This window comes from Hippocampus zosterae, chromosome 21 (assembly GCF_025434085.1).
Source record: "Hippocampus zosterae strain Florida chromosome 21, ASM2543408v3, whole genome shotgun sequence".
Taxonomy (NCBI): Eukaryota; Metazoa; Chordata; class Actinopteri; order Syngnathiformes; family Syngnathidae; genus Hippocampus; species Hippocampus zosterae.
In genome coordinates, this window is record NC_067471.1 from 4,929,889 (window position 1) to 4,956,109 (window position 26,221).

General features: G+C 44.5%; 2 protein-coding genes and 2 long non-coding RNA genes across 5 annotated transcripts in view; 3 read left to right on the top strand and 1 right to left on the bottom strand.

Moving 5' to 3' along the window:
- Window positions 1-26,221, top strand: part of LOC127594220 (uncharacterized) — a 116,505-nt gene that overhangs the window by 35,021 nt on the left and 55,263 nt on the right. The window lies entirely within an intron of this gene.
- The window catches only part of LOC127594239 (uncharacterized), a 179,711-nt gene that overhangs the window by 29,525 nt on the left and 123,965 nt on the right, over window positions 1-26,221 (bottom strand). The window lies entirely within an intron of this gene.
- hmga2 (high mobility group AT-hook 2) lies at window positions 841-18,741 on the top strand. Its single transcript, XM_052056261.1, has 5 exons — window positions 841-1,599; window positions 2,686-2,772; window positions 3,255-3,305; window positions 13,809-13,841; window positions 15,311-18,741. Exons 1-5 carry the CDS (start codon window positions 1,498-1,500, stop codon window positions 15,380-15,382), a joined length of 345 nt encoding a protein of 114 aa, XP_051912221.1. The 5' UTR covers window positions 841-1,497; the 3' UTR covers window positions 15,383-18,741.
- On the top strand, window positions 20,200-24,996 carry dera (deoxyribose-phosphate aldolase (putative)). The gene is made up of 9 exons (XM_052056214.1): window positions 20,200-20,341; window positions 21,180-21,277; window positions 21,402-21,549; window positions 21,710-21,805; window positions 21,968-22,102; window positions 22,224-22,352; window positions 24,096-24,208; window positions 24,635-24,784; window positions 24,868-24,996. The coding sequence occupies exons 1-9, from the start codon at window positions 20,311-20,313 to the stop codon at window positions 24,922-24,924; spliced, it is 957 nt and encodes a 318-aa protein (XP_051912174.1). The 5' UTR covers window positions 20,200-20,310; the 3' UTR covers window positions 24,925-24,996.

Here is a 26,221-nt window from a genome sequence, read left to right on the forward strand (position 1 = left end):
AGTGGGCCTCGGCCTTTTACGCCGAGTGGACACCTTGCGTTTGCTTGGTGAAATTGTATGTTTCGACCTGACTCAGTTGGTCCGTTCGTAAACATAAGATCGGTTTCCGTTGAAATACAATTCAAAAAGTACTTCTGTTCCGTCTTCGCCATGAAATAGAAACTGAGCAGAACAAAAAAAAAAAAAACAAAGGAAAATGGAACCAAATTCAAAATCTGGTAAAGCAATGCCTAAAATTCAAAAGAAAACAATATATACATATATCTATATCTATATATGGATAGATATATAGATAGATAATTTTTCAAGGTTATTATTTACATCCAAGTTTTCATTTAAGTTATTTATTGTCATTCCTAGTTGAATTTGACGCAAAACACCAGACGGACTAACACAACTAGCATTGCCATTGCGCTTGGTTATCAATATTTATATATCTGAACACAAACTCATGTGGACAGACAAAATAAAAAAATACTACATATACATATATTCCTCATCATCCGCAGAAATATTACAGTTTAATTTTAAAACTTTTTCAAGAATGCACTCCGTGTCTGTTATATTGCCCCCTGGCGGACAAAAGGCGACAAGAGGCACTACTTCCGGAATGGATGATGTCACGACGCACAAATGAATTTGTCACGTTCCGTTTAATTAAAAATAATAATAATACATTTGAATGAGTACGTTTCGTTTTTATGAAAGGTGATTTGAGATGGAATGAATTCACCTGGCAAGTCAAAGCATGACTCTCCCCAACCAAAAAAAAAAACAAAACTATTTACGCGCAGGAACGAAGTACTTGTAATTTGTTACTTCCTACTACTTGGAACACGTCGGGCCGATCGCATCGGGCCACCATTGAGAAATGAACTTTCCTCTCAATGGCTGTCTGGTGGTCGAATTCCATTGAAACGTGTGAAAATGTGAATTTAATTCATAAATGCGGTCTGCCACGTCTGGCCCACCGCCAGGAATCCGTCTGGCGTGTTTTCTCTGGCCTCACTCCAGAACCCCCCCCCATAGCTCGTTCCCCAACTCCTCCCTCCGCTTCTGCCCTGTGCATCCACCCACGGGAGAGGTGATTTCGTCCTCTTTTTTTTTGCCCCCCTCCTATTTTTTTAAAACCTCATCCTCATTGAGCGTTTTTTCCCCCCCGAGTGGTTCGTGGATGCGGTTAGTATGCTTCTCAGACGGTCCGCGCCGAGCTGTCACGCTTTGCCGCTGCTCCAGGGTCTACCCCGGTGCCGTGCTGCCTTGTAAGCCGAGTCGAGTCGCTTCCCCTCCGGCGTCGCGGACTCGGGTGTCCCGCTGTGCCCCCCGCGGTGCTCAACCGTGTACCCAAACTTACAGGCTCCCTCCTCACTAGACTAGTTTAAAGCCGCAACTTATTTCGCACTAAACTGGATAACAAAATCGACCGCAAGGATTTTTGAAACTTTTTTTGGGGGGGTGGGTGGGGGGGCGGGGGGAACCAAGAAGCCACCGGGAACCATGAGTGGACGCGGGGACGAAGCCGGCGAGGGCTCCCAGGAGCCCGCAGGCGCCGCGGAGCCCCAAAAGAGGGGACCGGGGAGACCGAGGAAACTCCAAAAAGTCAGTATAAATTCGTTTCTGTGTTAATGCAAACAATACGAATCGACTTGTTGATTTATTTATTTTTTGTTGGAATGAATGCTCATTAATTCATCGATAACCCAAAACAAACACATTTGTAAATGACTAGTGCGTAACATGACTCATTTATGTGACATGTTTGGGTAAGAAAAAAAAAAAGACCAATGTAGGAATTTCTAGGCTGGGAGATGTAATTACAGATATCCATAATTGGAGTTCCAGACTCCAATATGGGACATTTTTGAACATGTGCACGTGCGTACAATTCACGACGGAGTCATTTTTATATTATTTCATCGCAAAAACACCATCAGAAATCTTATTTCATTCATATTTCCGGGCCAACTATGTTAAAACACACGTAGGAATTTGTTAAACTTATTTTTTTCCCCCATTACCCCCCAGCAGAGGGTTGTTATGAATGAAAACCAACTCGCTATAATAAATATACGCAACAAATTGACAGACGAGTAGTTTTGAAATCAGAAGTCAAGCAAAATAGTTTTGAGGGCAATTTGCAATTCGGGGACTGATTTTTAACAAGAAGCATGAAACACGTGTGCATGATTTGCTTTGAAGCACCACCGAATAACGTGGTGGGACCCCCAGGCGTCAAGTTTAACACTTTACCACTGTTCCAAATGATAATTTACATCCAGTATATGCGGTTCCTGCTTTGTGAGAAATAAGTAACGGCGCAGAATAAGAGGGAATAAAACACCTCCGAGTGTCAGCCCACACATGCGACGCGATTGTTCCGCACGCTCGCAACCTTTGTCTGCCTTGCTCTTGACCCATAAAGCGGCAAGCAAATGGAGGGGTGGTGGTCAGGGGGGTGCAGAGGGACCACCACCAGCAAATGAGCACATGCTTGAAAAGGGACCCACACAAGACGCGTTGCCCAGTGTGTGTGCTGTGAGTTGAGGTGGGGATGATATGCTGTGCTTAGGGAGCGGGGGGCGGGGGGGGGGGGGGTATCCCCGCTTTTGTTTCCTGTTCTCCACCACCATGTCACACCACCCCCCCCCCCCGCCCCCTTCCTCCTCCTGCCCTTCTTCCCTCCAGGAGCCCAGCGGAGAGCCCGTACCCAAACGACCAAGGGGCCGCCCAAAAGGAAGCAAGAACAAGGGCCCCTCCAAGGCAGCGCAAAAGGTGAGTTACGACACCTGAATGACACACTTTCAAAAACTCAAAACAAAAGATGACAGATCAATGTTCTGTTCATGATACTTTTACAAAAAAAAAAGATCTGGTAAATTCAATCGTGATATGAATTTTTTGAATCCGTCGCCACTGCAAACATTTGCCGTGTCTGCGGCGCTCAGCCATATGAAACACGCCGATGATTAATTAAACAGGGGTATTGTCTTTCCCGTCAAATGTCCACATTAAAAATGTAGCAAGTAGAAACGGGGATCGCGGTTTTCAAACTAGTGCGCCACGCATTCTAATGAGACACTGTTCGACAAAAGGCTGCTTTATTGCCTTGAAACGGGAAAGTAACGTCCACCCGTTTCGTATGATCATTCGTATGACTAGCCTCCATTTAGGTGTCATCTGATTTATGATGATGATTATTTTTTTTTTGTAAATTGTACTTTGCACGGAATCTTAATCAGATCCTCTGTCCGCAGAAATCCGAGGCAACCGGGGAGAAAAGACGCAGGGGGCGACCCAGGAAGTGGGTAAGTCGTTGGCGCTTTACCGCCGCTACGCACATCAAAGCTTCCTTTTCAAACTGATCAGTCGCCACTTGCTAAATTTATTTCTCCGACGTATTTTCTTGTAAGCGTGAGTTCACGTGGCACTTTTAATTGCGATTGCTCCGTGTGGTTTATTGACCCGCTGTTTGTGGAGGCGAACTAGCTGGTCACGTGACTCCGTTGGCGCTTTGTTATTGTGTTTGCCGAGGAAAAAGATCGTCTTTTCGGGGGCCGTAGTATCAAAAGTATCAATTTCCGAATGCGATTTTAAAGCGTAAAGTATTGGAAGTATGCGTACGTACATTTCGTTGATCGATTGTAGCTTTTGAATCCATCTGGGGAAATGACTTGTGGCGTCATTTAAACGGGATTATGTCACCTCAATGCTTCACTTTGCTGTGCTCAAGGAGACCCCCTACCCGAACCCCCCCGCTCGCTTCATGTTGCCGTTATCAGTCAAAGAAAATGTTTACCCTCCAGTCTGACCAGAGGAAAACTGAAATAATGCCTCTGGCAGCTCGAAAGGCCTCTGCGTTTATCAGCGCCCTAGTGACAGGCGTGATTGATAGCGCGAGGAAATGGGGTCAGGGGTGCCACCAGGAAGGGTGTGCGGAGATGGACTGTTTGCGGTTGACTCGATTCCACATCTATTTTGTCTCGATCGTGTATTTAGTGAACCGGCCGTTCGGCGAGGAAAGCTCGTGAAAATATTTCGATGACCAAGTGACCCCCCGCCCCCCCGCCCCCACCGCCGGCAAATCAGTTTCCCAACGCAGCTGCAAGGCCGCCACTGAACCATTGGACTGAACTGATAACGAGGTGGTTGATGTTTGCCGCCGTGCTGCCTTTGTAGTCGGGGTCTGCTGGTGCCTGCATGTCCCAGGTACGCGCACCTCCGCTTTCAACGCCCACGCTCTGGCCTTGACATCGACAACAGCCACTCTACTTTCTCGATAACCACTAGATTAGGCTGCCCGAATGTAGAACTGCTTTACTAGCCCACCACTTTCCTCCAGTTGTATTTGCGAGAGAGTACGATTCTCCTGGTTTTGAGTCCGACGGAGTCATTCAGAGGGAGGGACTAGTTGAAGGATCCGGTCTCCTCTGTGGAATACTTTCTTCTTCTTGTTTCTTATCCGAGACGGGCTCTCCCAAGACGAGAATTGACTCTTCCGGGTAATTGGGAGAAGGATTCCAGGCATTCAAATCCAAAGTCTTGCTGTGAAGTCGGATGAAATTAACCAGCGCGGGAACAAGCGCTTGCCCGGTCTTGTCTTGCAGTTCTTGGAAAAACGTCAGACTGTTTGATATGCCTCAAGATGAATCGCATGTAGCTTCAAGTGTCAGTCTCGAGGGTTGGAAAGCACAAAAGTACGTTGAGGCTTTCAATCAGTCTTGGTAAGATCGGGACTGGCGTTAAGCCTCGTAACCTGACAACGTGATAAGCTGTCCACTGTAGTAACCACTGTCCCTCAAAGGGTTAAATCACTCCAATCTTTTTGGGGGATATGGAGTTGGGTGGTAAAGGAGATCTAGATTGTTGTTGGACTCCCGGACAGTTATAGTTCCGGTTTCCTTTATCCGCTCCGTCTCTTTATTGCCTCTGTGTGCAGGTGCTCGATTGCACAAGGAAGTTTCTGCTTCCTCTGTTCGTCAAATCCGACGTTGGGCTACACAGCCGAATCCCTCCGTTGCCAAAATCGCGCTTAACACGTCAAGTCCTGATGTCGACGGGTTCTGTTTTCAACGTTTTTTTCACCGTTTGAGGAATTTCCTCAAAGCCCCTCTGACTAATTCTTCAAGTAGGTTGGCCACTTTCACTCCACTAACAATAATAAACATGAAAGTTCGAGGACGATTGTACCTTGACTCATGCTCGGACATGGGAAGTGAGTCAGACGTTTTCTTCCGAGGACCGTGACCTCCGGCGTCATGTTTTTTTGGTGTGTGTGTGAGGACAGCCTTGTATTGAGTCACGCCAAGTCAAAAAACGTGGCGTATGTAGTTGTACGGTTTCTCTTCATCACCATGTTTCCTTTCCGCATCCCCGCTTCCTTCCTTCCGCACACGCACAGCTGCTTCTTTGTGTTTAACCGTCACCATCTGAAGTCGCTCACACCCAGGACGCGCTCAGACTCACACTCGTAGCCCATCTCCTCTATTCTGCGACCGCGCAAAACTCTCAATGGAGGCTACTGTGAGACTAATACGCCCCACATGCAACCCTGCGGAAATGACTGGCTGAATGGGAGAGGAAGCGCGAGTGCTTTGGCGCGAGTGCGTGAAGGGGTGTGGGGGGTGGGGGGGGGTTGATGGAGTGTGAAGAGGAGAGGGTTGAAAAACTCCCCAACTGCATGGCTTTTGCTGCTCTTGGCTTTGAGTCAGACACCGGGCGGCAAGTGCCAAGCATTTGGAGTAGGGAGGCTTGAGGTGATGAGCGCCACTTCCTGGCATTTGGTCGGCAGCTTGCGGGAAAGCCCTTGGGAGACAATCGGCGTGCGAGAAGCTACGCTTGTGTAAGGAAAGGGCTAAACATTCGATTGCGATCGCTCGCGTCAAACATTAAACAGCTGCTAAGCGCTGAGAAAATACCCGGACTCGGTAGTTTCTTGGCAAGACGTTCGCTAAATCTGGAGTGAGGCGGGACGGGATCAAGTCTTGCGGCGCATCAAAGTCTTGACTATTTTTATTATGGCCACCGTATGAGTCACGCTCAGTTTTGGAATTAATTCCCGTGTTTCAAAATGCGGTGTGACGAATACTTCCTCTGCTCGCTGGCAATGTCATGCCTCGCATAGCTGACGGGTAAGTCAGCCCGGGGGGGGGGGAGCTTCTTCTAAACACGGGGCCCTCGACAAGCGAAGCGCTGTACAAAATGGACGGGTATGACTTGGCGGGTAGTGTCGTCCTCCAACAATCTGCAATCGATGATCTACTACGGGTAGCTAGCTGTCGTTTCTTTAGATTTTTTTTTTTTAGATAGCTAGCACAGGGGTCTGCTTGTGTCCCCTTCCCCCAACTTACCCCCACGTCAACGTGTGTGCCGGTCTCGGCTGCACAGTGTGTCAATTCTTTGGAGGATTTTACTTTTAAATGAGACGTCACCAGCGAACCCGAAGGACCGAAGCAAGGTACTGTCTTTTGCTAACGTATACTAAAGGGACTCTATATCACTATTTACCCAGCTGCTCATTGCACAGAAACAACTTCAAAAGGCTTCTTGTTCGTTTGGATCCGGTGTGCGGTATGCATTTTTATTTAATTTAAATTTTATTTTTTTATAAACAGTGGCTATACGTCACATAGTACAATGAATCCAGTACGAGCAATGCGCGTTAGCGCACCTCCCCAATGCCGCCCATTTAAATACATCATCGTTTCTGTCTTTCGGTGCTGCTGTGTTAGTTAGCAACAGAGAGAGAGAGATTGTAACCTTTGAGATTCTACTTTGTCTTTTATTTTGGATGTTCCTGCACGCGCTACCGTTCGGGTCACTGAATCTTGGACGGAGTGAGTTGAAAGTTATTTTTAGATGGATGCTCTCAAGACCACACGAGTTCCCTCGGGGTATCTGGAAGAGGGCGAGAAAGAGAGACCCCAGAGATCACACACAGTGAAAGGAGGTTTTGAGAGTGGGGGGAGGGGTGGGTGGGGGGGGGGTGGGTGTTGGTGGTCAGAGACCTTGCCTCATTCCCTACATTCTCCAACCCCCCACCTTACTCCAGTTTTCGCTGCGGAGGAGCTGAATTCCAGCCACTAGAGACCTTTGTCCCAGCATTAGGAGGTCTCCGACGACATTAGTGGTTTTCCACAGGTCACCCCCTCCCAGTTATCCCGAGCACCCACCTCTTTTTGCTCCCCCGAACGATTTTTATCATTTCACACTCAAACAGCGATTTTAGATGCTAAGAGCGGAATTCTGTCTCGATTGTTCCCGTCCTGAGGGATGAGGTAATTTGGGCACTTTGTTTGAACTCTTTGGAATTCCCCCTCGTGGGAGGGGGTTGGGGGGAGAGTTCTGGCCCATCATCCGCACCGTATCTCACAAACCAATTTGTAACGACTCCTCATTCCCTGTTCTAATGATCCTTGTATAACACAATCTACAAATAAACATGAAGTAGTGCATTTGCGGAGGGAGGGCACTTAGCTCACCGACTGTTTGTTTTACACAGGAAGCTCCACAGCTGTCCCGGGGTGTCCTACATGCCCCACCCCGCCCCCTCACCAGCCTCCTTACAATACCGCTCTTTTGTTAAAATTCCTTAAAATAGATCCGGACGGGGGGGGGGTTTGTTTTTTTTTTGTTGCCATGAGCGTATTTGTGCCCGCCGCTATTATAAGGCAGGAAGTGAGCCGTTTCAGGCAAGACAGGTTAATTTGTAACACGTGCAATTCTGGTAGAACGAGCGGGAGTGGAATTCTTTTTTTTTTTTTTCTTTGCTTGCAAAATATCCGATTGTCAAAGTGGCGTACAGTTCGGTTGTCTTGAATTAAGATAAACTGTCCGCTGTAGTAACCGCTGGACCTGAAAGGGTTCATCTCGAAGAACCTTTTGTTGTTGAAGGTGGTAGTTGCCGTAAAAAAATAAAAATAAAATAAAAACCACACACACACACACAAAATAAACAACAACAAAAAACAATGCAAATTTGTTGCATTGCCCCCCCCCCCTCTATTTTTTTTCATCTCCACAGTTACTCTGGGAACAGATTTCACTTCAAACAGCAGAGGCTCCTAAATGGAGCCAGTCCAATTTGTCTGCGCCTTTCTTTCCTTCCACAGCAAGCCCCCCCCGAGCACCCCCCCCCCAAAAAACCCTCTTCCAAACAAAAGGCTGCTTGTCTACGAGGAATTTTCCACATTCCTTACAACGACAGACAGTTTTCTGCTTTACAAAGGGCCCTTCGGCAAATTCCCCCTAATCGCCGGACCCTAATAGGTGCAATTCATAACTCCGGCTGTCGGGGGACAGTGGGTGGCGTCAACGGGTCAGCATGTTCAAACCGGAGCGGGAGAGGGGCAACTTCGAAAATGGATCGCGTTTCCAGCAACGTCGCCCTCGGGTTAACAAAACAGATGGTACTCTTCCCCCTCTCCCCGCCCATGATCTTCAATGGCGACTTGGGTCCGATCGGCGGAACGTTACCTTGACGTGTTCGCGTGACCGTGGTAAATCCGGCAAAATGTCTGTTTGAACTGCGGCTGTGTGCTTACCTGCGTCGCCACGGCAACCTGAGGTTTGCATTGCAGACGTTGACAAAAAAAAAAATACTCCGGTCGATGAGGAAGCGGCCGATAACGTTATCTTCTGGTTTACATCTGGAGGACGATTTAGATACGGTCCAGAAAACTCCCTTCCAGGATGCAGGTCAAGTTTTTTTTTTCAATTTTGCTTGCAAGTGAAAAAATCTTTCACCCCCTGGAAGAGAATGAAGAGAAATTCAATTAACCACCGTTAAGTTCTAAGAACACAGCCCTGCATTATTATATAAGGCTGGAGCAATTACATCGAATAACTCAAATGATTTAATACAAATCGGTAATGTGTCGCCCACCCCCAAAAAACCCAAACTGCAGTACATGAATGGATTACATTATTTGAAAGAAAAACTGTTTAGCTTTGATTGCACGATGAAGAAGATATTAGAGCAAAAAAATAAAAATAAAATCAGCTTCTTGGTTTTGTCGTCGCAATTTCATCTGGACAAACCTGCCATCTAAGTAAAACGTTCACCTCGGCAAAGTGCTCTATTAGACCCAGTTGTTAAACTTTAACTATTTCAACGTCAAGCATTCCGGATTTTAACGGCGTCCTCCTCCTCCTCCGCCACCGCCGAGAGGTTTTCGTCTGATGCGTATCCCGTTACAGCCCGTTTCGCCCGCGCGGCCGCGTGTGTTTGTGGAGGGTTGAACCTCGCCGCTCCAATTATCCGCCGGGCTTCAAAGGAGGTGCAAAGGTTAGCGGGCTCAGTAACGGTTAACTAGAGCAAACAGCGACGGCTATCTTAAGGGAGAGCGGAAAACCTCTGCAAGGACGGCCGGGCGAGAAGGGAGGCGCCAAGGCCGCAGGTCTGCATGTTGTTTATGTCCAAGGCAGTTCCAGGTCGAAATTTGTCATGCTTCCACACTTTCTGCTCTTAATAAAACCAGTCGATCTTCCTGATCCACCGTATTTTTCAGACTACAAGTCAGAGTTTGGCCGTTGGGTCCGATTTCCACTATCTGTGAAATTATGAACACATTATTAGATCATTTCACCTGACTTTTTTACATTAAACCACAAGAGGGCGCTCTATGCCCATGTTGATAAATCGCAGATAAGCGATGTAGAAGAGGAAGCGCCGCATATGCTACCTCCGGAGTTGGCCCAATTATTGAAAAAGTGAAACGGAGGATGAAGGAATCTTTGGATTTAGTGATTTTTCTGCTCTAGTTATCGGAGTAACTCTTAATCTGTTACGTGAACATACCAGGCACGTTCTCAGTTCGCCGATTGCGCGTCATGTAACGTTAGCATATCGTACGCTTATTTAGCCTCTATTTTAAATTGCGTTTCAAGATGACATGTCTGTCCTTCGAAGTTGGATTTTGTCAAATAAAAATGCGACTTATACATGTAATTATGCATTTTGTTGCGACTTTATACACCGGAGTGACTTATAATACGGAAAATACGGGAGTGAATATGTGTTTTCGACCAAAACATTCTTTGTGTCTTACGGGTATCAAGTGGCCACGGCCGTTTGTCCTTGCGAGTACATTTCTTTGAGAGTCAAGTAGAAGCTAAAACATTTCCACACAAAAGGGGCAGGATGGGGGAGGTGGGGGGGGGAAGCACGCCGAGTCTCTTATGAATGGTGGCCTGTGCGGCGGACTTTCTGAGGAGCGAAGGCTGCTTGCCTTTGATCGGATGGGACTTCTGGGTGGGTGAGAAGCCCACGAGGAGCGCTCGCATTCTTCGAGCAGCAGACGGGGATTGTGTTTCAGCCCGGGAAAGGGGTCCCAACCGCACTCCCCTTTTGAGTCAGTCTTACCCGACATTCCTTTGAACGGGCTGCCCTCGTGCTACGCCTCAAGCTGTCTCCCGAATCGCTTGTATGGCCGAGCAGCTGCCGGGGCCCACAAGTGATTCATAGTGTCAGAGCCGGGCGACATCAAAAAGCCGCCAGAGTAAGTGAAAGACAATGTGGTGATTTCTCTTTTTTTTGCGGGGAGGGGGCAGGAGGGGGGGGGGGGACAAAAGGGGCGAAGGGTCTTTGCTGGGGCACTGGGAGAAAGAGCAGTCTGTTTTTTTTTGAATGACTATTTGTCACATGCAGTTATTTGGGATCTCTTGATAACTTCATGTCAGAAAAACCGTTCAAAAAAAGTACAACGATCAAAGAGAAGTAGGAGTTACTTTCCAGACAGAAAATGCCGGCATTCGCAATAACCCTTAAAAGTTTTTTTGGCGCCGAATAATGCAATTAGAACTGGATACAGTTGCCTATGTAACATAGGTTTGCGATTGCGTGCATGCTAGATGGAGGATGTTGATGCTTTATGATCCCTTCAGTTTTTGGTGCTTTGCCACCAGATTTTTTTCGCCGTCGGGCTTGGTGGGGTTTAATTGACAAGAAGGTGGAAAAAAAAATCGAAATGACATCTGTCTTTTCGTTACGCAAGATCAAAATCATTGGTGGATTGCATCAGGAAGGTCAACCCAGTGCAAAATCTGTGACCCCCCTCACTCCCCAAAAAATCGCGCGTGTAAGTAACTCCCTGTGGCGAGCCGTAAAAGGACAATTAGAAAGTCGCAATGATGTCACCCTCCCTCCGTTCGGAGTGAATGTCTTCATGTTGGCTAAAGATTTTACGCGGCTGAAAGGCATGCTCTCCAAAACTCAGTCGGGTGACGATGCAATGTCTATCATATCATTTAATCCACTGACAGATGCGCTCACTTTTGTACACACCACGGTATTTTTAGGAATGGTGGAAACATAAGATCGTTAAACAGTAGGTGATAAGTCTTCCAACTTGGAACCGCTGTGTTTTTGCACCTTTCTTGTGTTACGCATCCGGTGTCCAACTTGGACCCGCTACGTTTTTCGCCTCTTGGCATTCCAGCAGCTCCGGAAACCCCATCAGCTGCTGAAAGCGATCTTGGCGTTGGGAGGCTCAGTGGGCCTGCAGCTGGCCCGGATTACGAGCGCAGGATCCTCTCCATGTTCATCGTGACGTTCTCAGAGCGGTCGGGCTGCTCAGCTGTTGGCTTGCTTTAATGACGCTTCCTGTCGAGATTTAGGATGGTTTAGGACATCCCTCACATGACCTGAGTCGACAGTATATGCAAATCCTGAAAACCTGATTATCGCAAGAGAATATCACAAGTGGCAAGTACCGATCACAACTGTCTTTTGATAGGCATAGTAAAGAGAACTTCCTTGGACCTAATCTTAGAATCCAGTAGTTCATTCAAGTCTGTGTCTTCTTTCTGGAGCCTTGGCCTGTCCTGGACATTGGCTTGGAATTGAGGACTTATGTTGGATCTTTTTTGCCTCTTGAATCATTTTCTGTAACTTGGGTTTGTCCTGGACATTGTCTTGAAGTCTAAAGTTTCTCTTCTTTGCCTCCTGAATCTCGTTCTGGAACTTTGGTTTGTCCTGGACTTTGTCTTGAAATGAGTCTGTAAATTGTTCTTCTTTGTCTTGTGAATCGTTCTGGAACTTTGGTTTGTCCTGGACTTTGTCTTGAAATTGAGTTCGTAAAAAGCTCTTCTTTGTCTCGTGAATCTTTCTGGAACTTCGGTTTGTCCTGGATTTTGTCTTGAATTTCAGTTATTTCGTTTCTCTTCTCTGTCTTGTAAATCTGTTTCTGGTACTTGGGTTTGTCCTGGACATTGTCTTGAAGTTGAGGTCTTAAGTTTATCTTCTTTGTCTCGTGAATCTTTCTGGAACTACGGTTTGTCCTGGGCTTTGTCTTGAAATTGATTCCAAAGTTTTTATTCTTTGGTCTCCTGAATCTCGTTCTGGAACTTTGGTGTGTCCTGGATTTTGTCTTGAAATTAGTTTTTAAGTTTCTCTTCTTTGTCTCGTGAATATCTGGAACTTCATTTTGCCCTGGATTTTGTCTTGAATTTCAGTTCTTACGTTTCTCTTCTGTGTCTCGTAATTCTCTTGCTGGTACTTTGGTTTATCCTTGACATTGTCCAGCGATTAAGGATTTAAATGGCTCTTCTCCATCTCCTGAATCGTTTCCGAAAACTTCTTTTTGTCCTGGACATTGTCGTGAGATTCAGAATTTGTGTCTCCTCCACTCTCCTTTTAAAAGTCTCAGAGAGAACTGGTTTTGTGGAAGCAGCAGTTCCCGCTATCCGTGCAATGACTTTTTTTGTACGTAAATACGCAATGCTGCTATCCTGCTCACAAACCGACAACTGTCGCAACCGGAAATCGAAACCGTTTCTCTCACCCGCATGTTTTGCGCTAGGCGGAAGTAATATTTCATTGCCTTTCATTCATTTTCCCTCGCTTGGTTGTCTTTCTGAGTCGCGATGAAGTGACATATTGTATTCCTTCCCGGCAACGTTCCATTCATCCACATGATACTTTGAGCTTACTGCCGTCAGTCTAAAGAAGACATTCATCCACTCTCAATTTGCTCGGGTCTCAAAGTCTATGAGGTGTGAAGGGCAGCTGCGTTCTAGATTGCGGACGTCACCCGCCAACATTTCCCTCGGAGCTTATCGTGCCCCGGTGGCGGGTAGCCGCTTCCTTTTGGCTCTTTGCCCTCGACTGTAAAACTCTGGCAAGGCCCCGGGATACACCCTGTAAAATTGTTGGCTTTTTATTATCGGTCCCTTGATATTCCTTTCAGTTTACTTTGGCCGTGTAAAAGACACAATGGATGGGGAAAAAAACCCCATCTCTTGCTCCTGTTCAGTGACGCGTTTTTGGTTTTTTGCGATGGGACAACAGGAATCAATTCAGAACTTTGCTCACGTTTAATGCCCTTAAACTGTGACTTGGTTGAATGGCTTTTTGTTTCGTTGTTGTCAGGCTGAAAGTCTGAAGATTTTTGTGCCAAAAACAAATATAACTTTAGGGGGTTAAAAAAGAAAAAGTTGAACTTGGCTCCAAAACGTCAGGCCATAAAACGTTTTCCTTGACTGCACGGGGGACTGATTGTATGTTTTTGCAATATGTAGCCGGGTTGGATGTTTTTCTACGGAAGAAAGGCAGCCACTGTCTCGTGGTGTATCTGATACCACGGAAATTATTTTCAACCTTTGATACGTTTTGCTTTTATTGAAACAAAAACTGCACTTAGTAGTTTTAGTACGCGCGCATTTATGCAAATTTATGCATACGTTTGACGAACAACTTGCAGGCCACAGTCCGATTTTCGGCGCAATTTTTTAATTTTTTTAATGACGCGTTGTGCCAATGGCGAGAATATTATTCCAAATGTGGACCACTTCTCCTCTCTGCTTTCTTGCAGCCACAGCAAGTCGTCCAGAAAAAACCTGCTCAGGTAAGAGATCCCCGTTATCACGCGAGTGCACGATGTCATCCGACTAAAGCTTCGATAAAAGTATTGAGACACCCGTTTCGAGTTTGCAGCCTCTCTTTTTCGCATTGACTACAAATGAAACCATCAAATCCATTTGAATCGAAGCTGAAACAACAACAAAAAATTAATCTCAAAATGTATTTTGTCCACCCTAGTGGACACCCGTGTTTTTGTACCTAATTTCCAAGGCTCTCTAACTGATTTCTAAAGCAAAACATGCCGTCTTTTTCCTCCGCACATGCAGGCGTAACGTATAATTGTGAGTAATGCCTTGTTTTCCCCATGTGAGTACATTCATTAGAGGGAGAATGGAAGTGGAATGATATAGTAAAGTGAGTGAAACATGACACAGGACCCCCCCCTCCAATCCCAGCATGCCCTCACTGTCCAGGAATCTACCAACCTCCCTGTGTTTGGTGGTCCACGCCACTTTTTGCATAACTCACCTCTGATTTGTGGCCGTGTGGGAACAGGGCCCTGAAGTCGTTGGGGAGGTGCTGTGAGGCCCGGGGAAGCTGCAAACCATAAAAATGTCGTTTCGCTCACCCACTTTGATAGGCTGCTTTATCTCAGCCCAAACAACGCCCCGGCTGGAGCAAAACCTCAAAACCATTTCAGGGTGGCGTAAGGTTGACGCACCCGGGAGCTCACTCGGCTCTTTATCTGAAGATAAACTACTTGTTCCTGTGCAGAAGTACATTAAAAAAATAGATTTCTTTACTTTTGAAACACATCGAACTGTGGATCAAAAGCGAAGTGCGGAGAGTCTCTGCCACAGAAATACTTGACTGCCCTCAAGGGATGGAATTTATATTTTATTTTGTGGTTCAAGAAAAAAAAGTCGTATTGCGCGGTGCCTTAAAAAAAATTGAGTCACGCAGAAATTTTTGGCTTTTGCTAGTCTCTCAATCATTTCATGCTTTTTATCTTGTCGACATGCAATATTTTTTGTCAACTTTGTGCATGGCGGGCGAATATGATTAAAGGTTCTTTGGTGGTAGCCCCCCTCCCCCCCCACCACCATCAATCCACACCACTTTTCTCTCTCTTGTTCTCATTTGCCCTCGTCACACATGGTAGCATTTAGCAGGCTCTTTCAAGGCCGCCGTCTGCGAGCGCTAATGAATGGAAGCGGAGCTTGCACGTCGCCGAAAACGCTTCGGCCGCCCAACAGGTTTCACTCCCGTGGCCTGGGAAAAGGAAGCGGGCTTCGCAATTGTGCTACTTGGCCCCGCCGTACAAAATGAAGCCATGTGGAAAATGGAATTTGGGAATTTGTGTCATTTCCGCTACGGTAGAACCGGGTCTTAAAATCAAAATTTGGAAAATAGCAATTCCCAAAACGTAACGACGTTTCCGACCAAATCTGTCCGTTCGTACTCATGTCTGTTGCGTGGCGTAACTGACATTTTCTTTTTCTTCCTTGGCAGGAAGAAAAAGAGGAGGAAGAGGAGGAGGAGGAAGAGGAAGAAGAGACTGCGGAGTCCCCGGAGGAAGATTAAGCTTCCATACCATGAAACCTCTACCTCATTCAACTGTCAGGTCTTTCAAAGGGAAAAGGCTACCTTGACCACTTTTTTTTTAAAACCTTTTCCACGTCTTTTTTTTTTTGGGTTGCTTTTCAGTCCATGTCCAGTATTTCACTTTATCACTGGGTGCTGGATGACTTGTCGCTAAGCAGGCCATCGACGTTTCTCTTCCAATTTTTCCCCTAACAACGCGCAAGACACACCTTTGGCGCCGTCGGAGGTGCGTGCGGACGCTTTTCGCAGTCTCCGAAACGCAGAAGGTTCAGGTCTTCTTTTCAAAATTATACCGACGCACAACCGACCCCAAAATGATGTACGGCCGTCGAGCACAGGGAGACGCGTGTTCCTCAGGGCAGCTTTTATTTTTTGCTCAATCAATCATGTTGACCTCAAGCCAAGCTTGCTAAAAGTTGTAAACTTCGCTCAGGTTTCGAAAAAACAAAACAAAAAAAAACATCTTTTTATATATATATGCTGGAATGAAAAAGTGAACGAGCGAAAGTGAAATCCCACAAATAATCGACGCCCATTCCGTTTGTTCCGAATCGGCCGCAATCAGTGGATTTATGATTGGGAACCTTGAACAAGTATAACATTTACGATCAGCCACCCAGCAATGTCAGATCACATAATCACGATCATCTTTTATTTCAATTCAACCTAAAATGTTATTATGGGACAGCATGTGGGTTTTTCTTCTGCTAATTTTAATCCCTAAAGAAAAATCGGACTTTTTAAGATATTTTAAAACCATATTTCCTCACTTTCCGATGGAATCGGCGCATGTTTGAAATGATTATATTTCAGGAAAATGAAATTAAGTGGTTTGAGTCATTCAACATTGTATCGTGATACAGGAAGTAGATTTGACACGAGACCTAAAATGACCAAATTTGGGCATCGTCTTCCGCCTGAGACCGTTGCTAGTTTATCCTGATTTATTCGTAACCCCAATTATCAACTCTGTCATTCTCCAGATTCCAATGCCTCAAACACCCCCCCCCCCCCACTTCAAAGCTTTAATTTTTATTGACTTGAGGTCAGACAGTACCTTGTTTTCATTCATCGCCGTAACCTCAGACGTGTGGTTTTGCTTTACTTACCCTGCTCTTGTTGGACACCCAAAACCTCCGGTTCAGTCATTGACGCCACAACCAAAACTTGTTTGCATCGGACTACTCTACAGTACATCGTTTATTCATGTCTGGCTCGTTTGCAGAAGCACAACATAGCTTTAAAAACTTTGTTCAACGTCGCACAGCAAAGATCTATCCTCAGACGGTTTGCCTTACAAAAAAAAAAAATAACCTCATGAAAGAACAACAACAACAAAAAACAAAACAAAAACACATTACCTCAGAACACACGTGATACCTGGATTTTTTTTTTGTGGCAGCGTCGCATCGGACATCTCATCTCACACTGTAACACGCAGAGACGTGTCAAATAATTTGCTCGTACGTTAGTGCTTTGTGGTCACTGACGTGCGGCGCCTTCTCGACGGTTTTTGCTTTTTTGTTGTTTTTTTTTGTTGGTTTTTAATCAAAACTACCTCCGACTCTTGAAATGCGGCGCCGTGTCCGGAAGCGCGCTCGAAGCGACGCTACAGGAAGGCAATTGTGCGTTCACGTCTGTGTTGGAACTGAAAAGCGTTGACGATACTGTACATTGAAAGCGAGGTTGCGCTTGTTGCCATTTTCGCCCGCGGCTGTTTCGCTTCGATCAGGTGCAGCCGGAGCGATCGATGAAAAAGCACGGGTCAGGTTTGATTGTCTTTTAACTCATTTCCAGAAATTAGGTGTTTTTTTTGGGTGGGGGTGGGGGGGATACATTGTTAATATTTCTTTACAAAAGCTACCAGATGGCGCCGAAACTATATTTTTATATTAGGCATACCGTTGTCCTCAGCACAAAAAAATGCAAATAACTAAGGATATGCTCAAAGGAATTTTTCAAATTATTCAAAATTTTTAAGTCTACTTTGCTACCTGACATTTGCTTCTTTAGCGATTTCCGGGTTTGGGGTTTGGGGGGGGGGGGCAGTGGTCTCTTTTTCAATACTGCTATCAGCTATCATTCATGTATTCGAATTTACTTTGTTACTCTACATCCATAAACGATAATGCAACTTTTTTCTTCAACGACAAACTGGGATTTCTGTTTGACAGTAGTTAACTTGAATTTTTTTTTTTGAGGGCTATTTTTTTTCCTTTTTTTTCCTGATTGTACTACCTACAGTATGAATGAAATGTACCTCAAAAGTATCGGCTTACAATGGACTAATCACTTCACTACCTCCAGTTTTGGTCATGCCGGTGGATTTTCAGTATGAGCATATGCTGATTGATGTTAATAATCGACAGTATATATCAGGACTGCAGAAGCTCCTCATTTGAAAGTACTCGGTGTAGTCCGAGTATATTTCTCACCCTCAAGTGGCTTTCATATTTGAATATTGTATTCATGAATACGTTTTCTTGTTTTTAATTAGCTGGTATACTTGGTTAGCTGTCTCGCGTACGTTAATGTGATTTTTTTTCCTCTTCTCTTGTTATATGGTTAAACCAGATGTATATGGGATTGTTTTTGGGTTTTTTTTTTTTTTTTTAGTTTTTTACTTTGGAAGGTGATATAAAAAAAAAAACATTCAGCCAAGGCCGATAGAGCCTCAGAGGGGCTGCGTTGATTCTTTCAACCCGCTGTCAAACGCTCATTGTACGACAAATGAAGCAAATGCCGCAAAAGCCGGAACGTACCAGTGTTGGCAGTGAATGTTTTGTGAAGGCTGCCTCTCTCTCTTTTTGGACTGAGATGATTGTTGAAGCCACTGCGGGTGAACTTTCAGCTCTGGGAGTCTTAAAAAAAAAAAAAAGTTACTCGTCATAACCGTTTTATTCCAGTACAATCAGAAACACATTACTACCTCTCAAATGGCTTTTTTTTTTTTTTACCTCAATCTCAAACCTAAATACTGTTTTGTCATCCAAAAAGCATTGGGTGAACATCTTGAAATGTTTATTTTTGCCGGGATACATTTTATATGACTGTTTGTTCCATTCACCTCAACTGAACTTGTAACTTTTATTCTGTAGTAGAAGCTGGAAGGCACGTGGTTGGATTTTTCCGAGCTCTCTCCACTGTGTGTGTGTGTGTTTTTTTTTCTTCGACAGCCTCTGACATATCTAACTTTTTGGGGGGTTGTTGTTGTTTTCCCTATCCACTTCCTGTCCTGGATTACGCTTCACTTTTTACTCGCTTGCTAAAGTCTTTAGATATTCACTGCGTTTTATTCAAGCACGATAATAAAAAATAATAAAGTATGGCATCCAGAACATGTGTGACTTCTTTGTGATACTGTAAACATGTTTTGTTTTGTTTTGTTTTTTGCACATGAAATTTGAGCTGCTGGTATACAAGAAAAAAAAAACCCATGACTTTTTGTGAACCACAAAATCACCTGTCAATCGCTTATGAATAGATAATAAACTGGTTTTACCATAAGGAAACGACCACATAGGCTTGTTTGGGAAGAGGCATTGACCACAACTGTTTTTTACTAAAGTCGGTAGACTTTTGCTACTATTCTTTGTGACACCACACGAAAAGTGGCGAATGATGATGGAAAGTTTCCTAGCCTGGATCAATTTACCAGTCAGTCTCCTTGACTGTGAAATATGGTCTACCAAATCACAGCACGTTAGCATTTTTAAAGCCACAATTACCATTCCACGTGTCAATCTTTTAGCACCAATCTGTTGTAGTTCCACATTGTTTTTTGATATTCACGTTATCGGTCAATGGTTCGTGTTAACATACCGGCTGTTAGCATGTCAGCATTTTCGCCAGTTTTGCTTTTTTAAATATTACCTGGCGACATGACATGAAATTGCAGTTGAACTCATTTTTTTAATTGCATGTTTTTAAAATACAAGAGCTCTTAAAGCGATGACGGACTGACTCAACACTGACTCACATCTTCTCGCTTCCTTTCCTCACTGAGTCAGCGCGCCGTCACTTCCATCGAAGTCGAGTCATCGAGGAACATTGCCAGCCCTTTTCCTTCTTTCGAAAACTTGGATTGAAGTTTGTTTTTCCTCCATTCCTCCCATTTTGGACACCATTTTTGCCGTTCCGGGTCACGGGGAGCGCCCCAACTTGAACGGATCGCCAAATGAATCAGGGTACGGGGTGACTGCAACGGGGGTTTCAAACTCTTTTTTTGTGACGGACCACATCGTAGTTATACGTTTGTATTAAAATGGGATTGGAAACAAAAAAATCTTGCAATGTATTAACGTTTTTTTTAAAAGGAAATACAATTAACAATGATGAAATATTAGCGAGAAAAGTGCAAGTGAAGCTGGGGCGTTTTGGCTGCCGCTGCTCAACACGTATTGTTTTGTGTTTTTTGTTATTGTAAAGTGTCCTTGGGTGTCTTGAAAGGCGCTTATAAATAAAATGTATTATTATTAATAATAATAATAATAATATTTGCTTCCGCGGGCCACATTGCCTGGAAGCAAAGTGACGTATTCATACTCTAGTCGACAGCTCCCTCTAGTAGGCCAAAATGGGGCATTACAAGTGAAACTCACCACACACGTTTGAGATTATCCTTGCATTTTACTACGAAAGGGTTCCACTTCCTGCCTTTTCAATTACGACACTATTAAGCAGGAATTTCGCCGTTATATATGTAGTTTGGAGTCCAGAATTGATGTCGAGGGAGGGGGGGGGGCAAAATTGAATGAACAGTAATTTCGATTTGCGCCACGGTTCGATATTTTACTCCGAAGGCGTTCTACTTCCGTTAAACTCTGGCAACAGGAAGTGATGACAGACTGCTTCGCTGGGCACTTGGAAATCTGAATATCTGCGCTTCAAAATATATATTTGTGGTTATGTCTGCGAGAAACCCGGGGACCCAACTCGGTGAGTGCCAAGTAAAGCTAAAATCACAGCTCTTCGCAGCGTTAATGTCTGATCGTCATTCGAATCGTGTGCGAAGCAGATCGCTTTTCTGCCTTTCTATTTGCTGAATAAGTAACACTTTAGAGGTAAACGACCTGGAAAACGCAGGGAAGGAGTTGTGCAAACTACTGTGGCATAATAAAACGGACCTTTTGTTTGCAAGTTATCTTGTGACTATTTAATTAACAACTCGTGATCTCCCTGCTTCCTTTCTGGGACAAAGGCGTCAATTTTATTTTATTTTTCTGCAAAAGGCGAAAAGCAAACGGTGACATTTTTACATGAATGCATACGTTGATTGCCTGCGGGGGATTTCCCGGCTCAAAATGGACCATTAACACTTAATCAGCGGTCCCAAAACACTTTTCTACGGTACAGTCGTGTCCTGACCTCAATTTTTTTTGTAACTCTCTCTTATGTTTTTCTATGATTTCCTGCTTTAAATTGATAGACATCACCTCAGTCACTTGCCTCAGACCAGTAGTTGTTAAAATGTTTGAAAAATATTCGCATGAAAAACAGAAAATATGAGCAGACAAGTGTACCTTCGCTGCAAGGTAACCATGGCGACTGATGGTGGCCTAATATTTTGAAATAAGTTTCGCTTGCAACACAAAGTTACAAAACAACAACGACACTGTATTTGCCTGTATTTAACTTATTTTTCTGCCGCATTACTTGGAAAAATTCTCACTTAATTGATAAGACATCTGTAAGTTTGCCTGTGTCAGTCCGAGCTGGGAAAAAAAACCCTGATACATGCTTTTTAATTTTTTTTTCCTATCCCATTGTGCTTCAGATCTGGAGTGGGTCTCCAAAGTGAAAGTGAACACCCAAGCTGTACTGAGAAGAGCTCAGTACATCCAAGGATTGAAGCTCCCCAAGAAACAGTGGCAGGTACAATATTTACCTTGAAAGGTGAAAAAAATAATGCAGATTTGGAGAACAAAATATTTTTGGAAGTGGTACTTGAGGGTAATACTAATAGAACCGTCGTTAATCCATTTGGACTCTTTTGCAGGCTGCCTGGCTTTTGAAGGCCATCACATGTATCGACCTGACGACTCTGGCCGGAGACGATACGCCGTCCAACGTCCACCGGCTGTGCATGAAGGCCATTCAGCCCGTCCAGTATGAGCACCTCAAGAAAATGGACATGCATGATAAAGGTCTGCTTGGGCTTTTTTTCTGTCGAACATCTATGGCACCCCTCCAGTAGTTCTATTTACAACCTGCAAGGGGAGACACAGACCATTCGAAAAAAAAAAAGGGGAGCCCGCAGACCATTTGAAATCATTCTCAGCAGCCTCTTGTCTTTTGTGCCCGAAGGAGTGACCACCGGCGCTGTGTGCGTGAATCCGTCACGCGTGGCCGATGCGGTCAAATCGCTAAAAGCCGCCAACTCCAATCTTCCCGTTGCATCGGGTGAGTCGACAAAAGCTTTATATTTAAAATAAATTAGAAAAAAAATGCATTGCAATTATTTTCAGTCGATAAATTTAAAACAGGATCAAAAATATGGAAGAGGAAAATATGACGGAATGAGCTGTGAATTTTGTGCTCTGGAATCAAAATGTCCTCTTCCAGTGGCGACCGGTTTCCCGGCAGGTCAGACCCCACTGGAGACGCGGCTGACGGAAGTTCGCATGGCCGTGGCGGACGGCGCGACGGAGATCGACATTGTCATCAACAGGACGCTCGCTCTCACGGGGCAGTGGGAAGGTAGAGAAACCATCCAAAAATAAATAAATCAATAAAAACATCAGTAAATAAATAAAAGCTCCCACATGCTAGAACCACCAATGCATTTATTTCTTTTATTTTATTTTTTTGACTTCCACAGCCATGTATGACGAGATCTGTCAGTTCCGAGAGGCCTGCGGCGATGCTCACATGAAGACCATCCTGGCCATCGGCGAGCTGGGCACCTTCACCAACGTCTACAAGGCCAGTTTGGTCGCCATGATGGCCGGTTGGTTTCACGCAAAAACAAGAATGTGTTCTGTTGTTTTCAACGGCGTGACTTTTTGCACGTTTGAATTGTCGATTCGTTTTGTCACGGCGATTGCTTGACGATTGTTACTCCGTTTATAGTCCGGTTGTTGTTTCAAGGAATGTAAAGTTGAGCAATCGAAATACAGTGAAACTCCTCTACAACGAAACCTACATGGGCAAAAATACCCACTAGTGTGAAATTTTTTCACGCATGAAAGCCATTCCCACTTTTCTGCTCCCCCTACGACGAAAAGTCCCCCTGATCCGTTATACGAAATCTTTATCTCTGCTCTTGCCTCGCAACAAGATTCAATACAACGAAAACAAGCCTTCCGCAAAAGTCTAATCCAACCTCAGCATGCCACAGCGACCTCTGCTGCTTTGTTCGGAAATGGCAATAGCAACCACCACACTGGTTTACACATGCGCAGTAGTACAGGAAGTATTTGCTGTTAGTTTTAGACGCAGCACGACCGTTTGATTGCTAAAATGGGTAAAATAAAAAGTACACATATACGTTTTTTGTGTGTTCGTGTTTACGTCTGAGATCAAATTTGCTACAGTGAAAAGTCCCCTGTTGTGAAAAATTTCTTCTCTCAAACAGGATTTTATTGTAGAGGAGTTTCACTGTAATCAGCATTATTATTATTTTTTTCCCCCCATTCTGGAGTGTCGAGCAAACTCACTTCACTCAGTTGTTGCCCCGATGATGCTGAAAAACGTACAGCCCATGCCTGCCAGATGCTTTCTTCGCCGTCACGCAATAAGCCGATTACGGGCACCAAATTGTCAGGGGGCTGTGATGGAGATCATCATTATAATGCATTGCTTTTTTTTTTTCGGTCTCCACTCTCCCTTCTTAATCTCCGCTTGTTCCTATGAATTGCGTATGAGATTCCTGAAATTGAATGATAATTTCACCTATTAATCTCTTGACGCGGGCTATTTTCCCTCCGCCAGTATCCCCCTCCCTTCGCACGCAAATGAATGGAGCTTCATTACCGCCACCCGTATTTAATAACCGTTATCCATTATCTGGTAATTAAGACACCCCATGACGAATTTTAAGGATTATGCCACTTTGAGAGAAGCGCGTGGTGGTGGGGGTTGGGGACAGGGTAGTAAAAAAAAAAAAAAAAGACCTGACTGGAAAAATACATAGCACAGGTCTTTAATGAACTGGAAAATGTTCATCTTGTTCTGTTCCGTAATGAACAGTCATTATATACCAGGGAGACAGAAGGGCTGATTATCACTCTATAGTTTGTGGATCATCTATTAAAAGAGTGTCATTTCATCTTCTATTTTTATCGGGAACGCTGATAATTGGCTGTGAAGGGAGGGGGGGGGGGATGAAGGATTTTATTGATGAGAGTACAGCTGCCCTCGGTTAGCCATCAGCGGCAACATCTGTTCTTGTCCCACCAGAGTATCAAGAGTCCACTTTTGCACCTTCCTGCAACGCGTCCAACATTTGGTACTGACATTAAATAAGAATAGAACAGAACAAAAAGTAGATATATTTTCCTGAAATATGTATTTCAAAAGATCAAATATCTGCGATATTTTTTATTTTTTTTACACACAACAATTTTGATATCATCGTCCAGACTGCAAATGAATGACGCTAAAAGCCACCACGGGCTAATTCAATCAAATCCTTGATTTGTTCCTTTTAAGAAAAACATTCAACTCTACGATTTATTCTTGAACCCGCCAGGTTCCGACTTCATCAAGACGTCCACTGGAAAGGAATCAGTCAATGCCACCTACCCTGTCGCTATCGTGATGGTGAGGGCCATCCGCGACTACTTCCTACGTACGGGCCACAAGGTGAAGTGTCATTAAATTGTCACACTTGACTCAGATATGACAAGTACAGCCTTAAAAAAAAAAGTTTTGAAGTCATAAAACTCTGCTCCAATAGTACTATCATATTTTCACAATATGAGTACAAAAAGCGGCCCAATTCAAATCAAGTCACATAAGCGATTCGAAAAAGTGTGGTATGAGTACCACTTGTAGTATGCTGGCTCCCTCAAGTGGTCTGTAAAAGAATCACTGACGTCTACGATGAAAACTGCATTTTTTTATGCAAATTTGATTTGAACCCAAAGTACAGTTCAGTTGTATTTAAGCGCAATACAGTTTGTCACCTATAGAGGGAGCCCAAGCGGGGGAGCTCCAAATTTCATACAGCTCGTTTCCACTTCCCTCGCAGTCTAATTAGACTGCGCTTCTCTCACGTGGTGCTCTCAGGTGGGCTTCAAGCCAGCGGGGGGCATCCGAACCGCCAAAGAATCTTTGGTGTGGCTTCTTCTGATCAAAGAGGAGCTGGGCAATGACTGGCTGACTCCTCACCTCTTTCGCTTAGGAGCCAGCAGCCTGTTGGCTGACATCGAGAGACAGGTGGGCGCCAGGATGACCGCCAATGAGAAGTCACTTAAACTATTGGAATGATAGTCAGACTAAACGTGTTGTCGCTTTTGCAGATTTATCATCACGTCACGGGACAATATGCCGCCTACCATGAGCTTCCAATGGCCTGAAGCTCTCTCTGGGGATGTTCCAAAAGCCACGCCCCCAGGCCTCTCTGAAGCACTTGCGCGCCTCCAATCAAACTTTGTTGCATGATAATTGAAGATGGTTAAGTGAGTTGAAAAGATCTGATTGAACAGCTCACAAAACTAAGGAATCATTTGAAGGCCAAATTAAAAAAAAAAAAGTAACTTTTTTCTCATTGTTTCTTGCTTTTTTTCCCCCCTCTCCGTTTAATTTTTTAAATCAAGCTATCAGATGACTTGACCTTGAAGGAAAGAAATGAGTGAATTAATTACGGGAGGGTTTGGGAGAAAAACGCAGGATTCGATGGGGAGGATAAACTCCAGGGAGCCGTTTGGCTTCTTCGCGAGGAGGGAAAGGGGCTGGGAATGAGGCCATGGCTACGTGAGGTCTGTTTGTGGTGAGCTCAAGAAACTCGGCAGTGAAGAAATAAAAAATAATTCTCAAACTGGCGTACGCTAGCTCCCTCTTGTGGTATGCAAAAAATAAATAAATCACTGAATTGAATGATCGATCAAATTGAGTCTCAAAAGTTAGCTTTGTGATTTTTTTTTCATTTAAATCTTTCACGCACCCTGTCACCTGCTCATCTGAAAAGCTGTCCACTCTAGTCACCGCTGTCCTCGGACAAAATAAATCTGCCCATCAAATTGTAGCTCAAACTTTTTAATAGCTTCGTTCAGTTGTCTTTCACTTTAAAAAAAAACAAAAGTTCAACGCGTGTGCATTTCTTGTTCCTTGACCAAGACGCTATTCAAGTTCATTTTCCCAATACTGAAGCGGACTGTTTATTTTCAAATTACTTATTGAATGTTTTTAAACTCCCTTAGATGCATCCATCTAACCTTTTTTTTTTTTTTGTCCTTACCGCTTATCCTCACTCAGGTCTGTGCCGAGCTGGCCGCGTGATTTATGGAGACCGAATGACGCCATCTCTGATGGAAATAAATGATGCAAACTGACAACTTTTAAATTGTTTTCCCCTTTTTGCTTCTCCACCATCATCCCCCAACCGCCACAGATATACAACAACAACGACTTAAAAAAGAAAAAAAAAAACCCCAACAACAACACTCCAAAAGCTCAGTGTGAGGTGTGGACTCGGCGGCAATGATGGAGTGAGCTTGTGCGGCTCGCCTCTTGATGGATTAGCCGCACTTACATAAAGGCATGTAGATCATCTCAAATCTGAACCATCGGTCAGCGCGCTGCCACTTGATAAGATGGAGGCGTGGAGGCTGGAACCCACTTGATTGATTCCCTAGGCCATCTACTCAGATCCCC

Bases quoted from the DNA above. Each gene is read 5' to 3' on its own strand.
- hmga2 (XM_052056261.1), top strand. From the start codon at position 1,498: ATGAGTGGACGCGGGGACGAAGCCGGCGAGGGCTCCCAGGAGCCCGCA. The intron at 2,773-3,254 runs GTGAGTTACGAC...CTCTGTCCGCAG, and splicing joins CCTCCAAGGCAGCGCAAAAG to AAATCCGAGGCAACCGGGGA. The intron at 13,842-15,310 runs GTAAGAGATCCC...CTTCCTTGGCAG, and splicing joins TCCAGAAAAAACCTGCTCAG to GAAGAAAAAGAGGAGGAAGA.
- dera (XM_052056214.1), top strand. From the start codon at position 20,311: ATGTCTGCGAGAAACCCGGGGACCCAACTCG. The intron at 21,550-21,709 runs GTCTGCTTGGGC...TTGTGCCCGAAG, and splicing joins AATGGACATGCATGATAAAG to GAGTGACCACCGGCGCTGTG. The intron at 22,353-24,095 runs GTTGGTTTCACG...TGAACCCGCCAG, and splicing joins TTTGGTCGCCATGATGGCCG to GTTCCGACTTCATCAAGACG.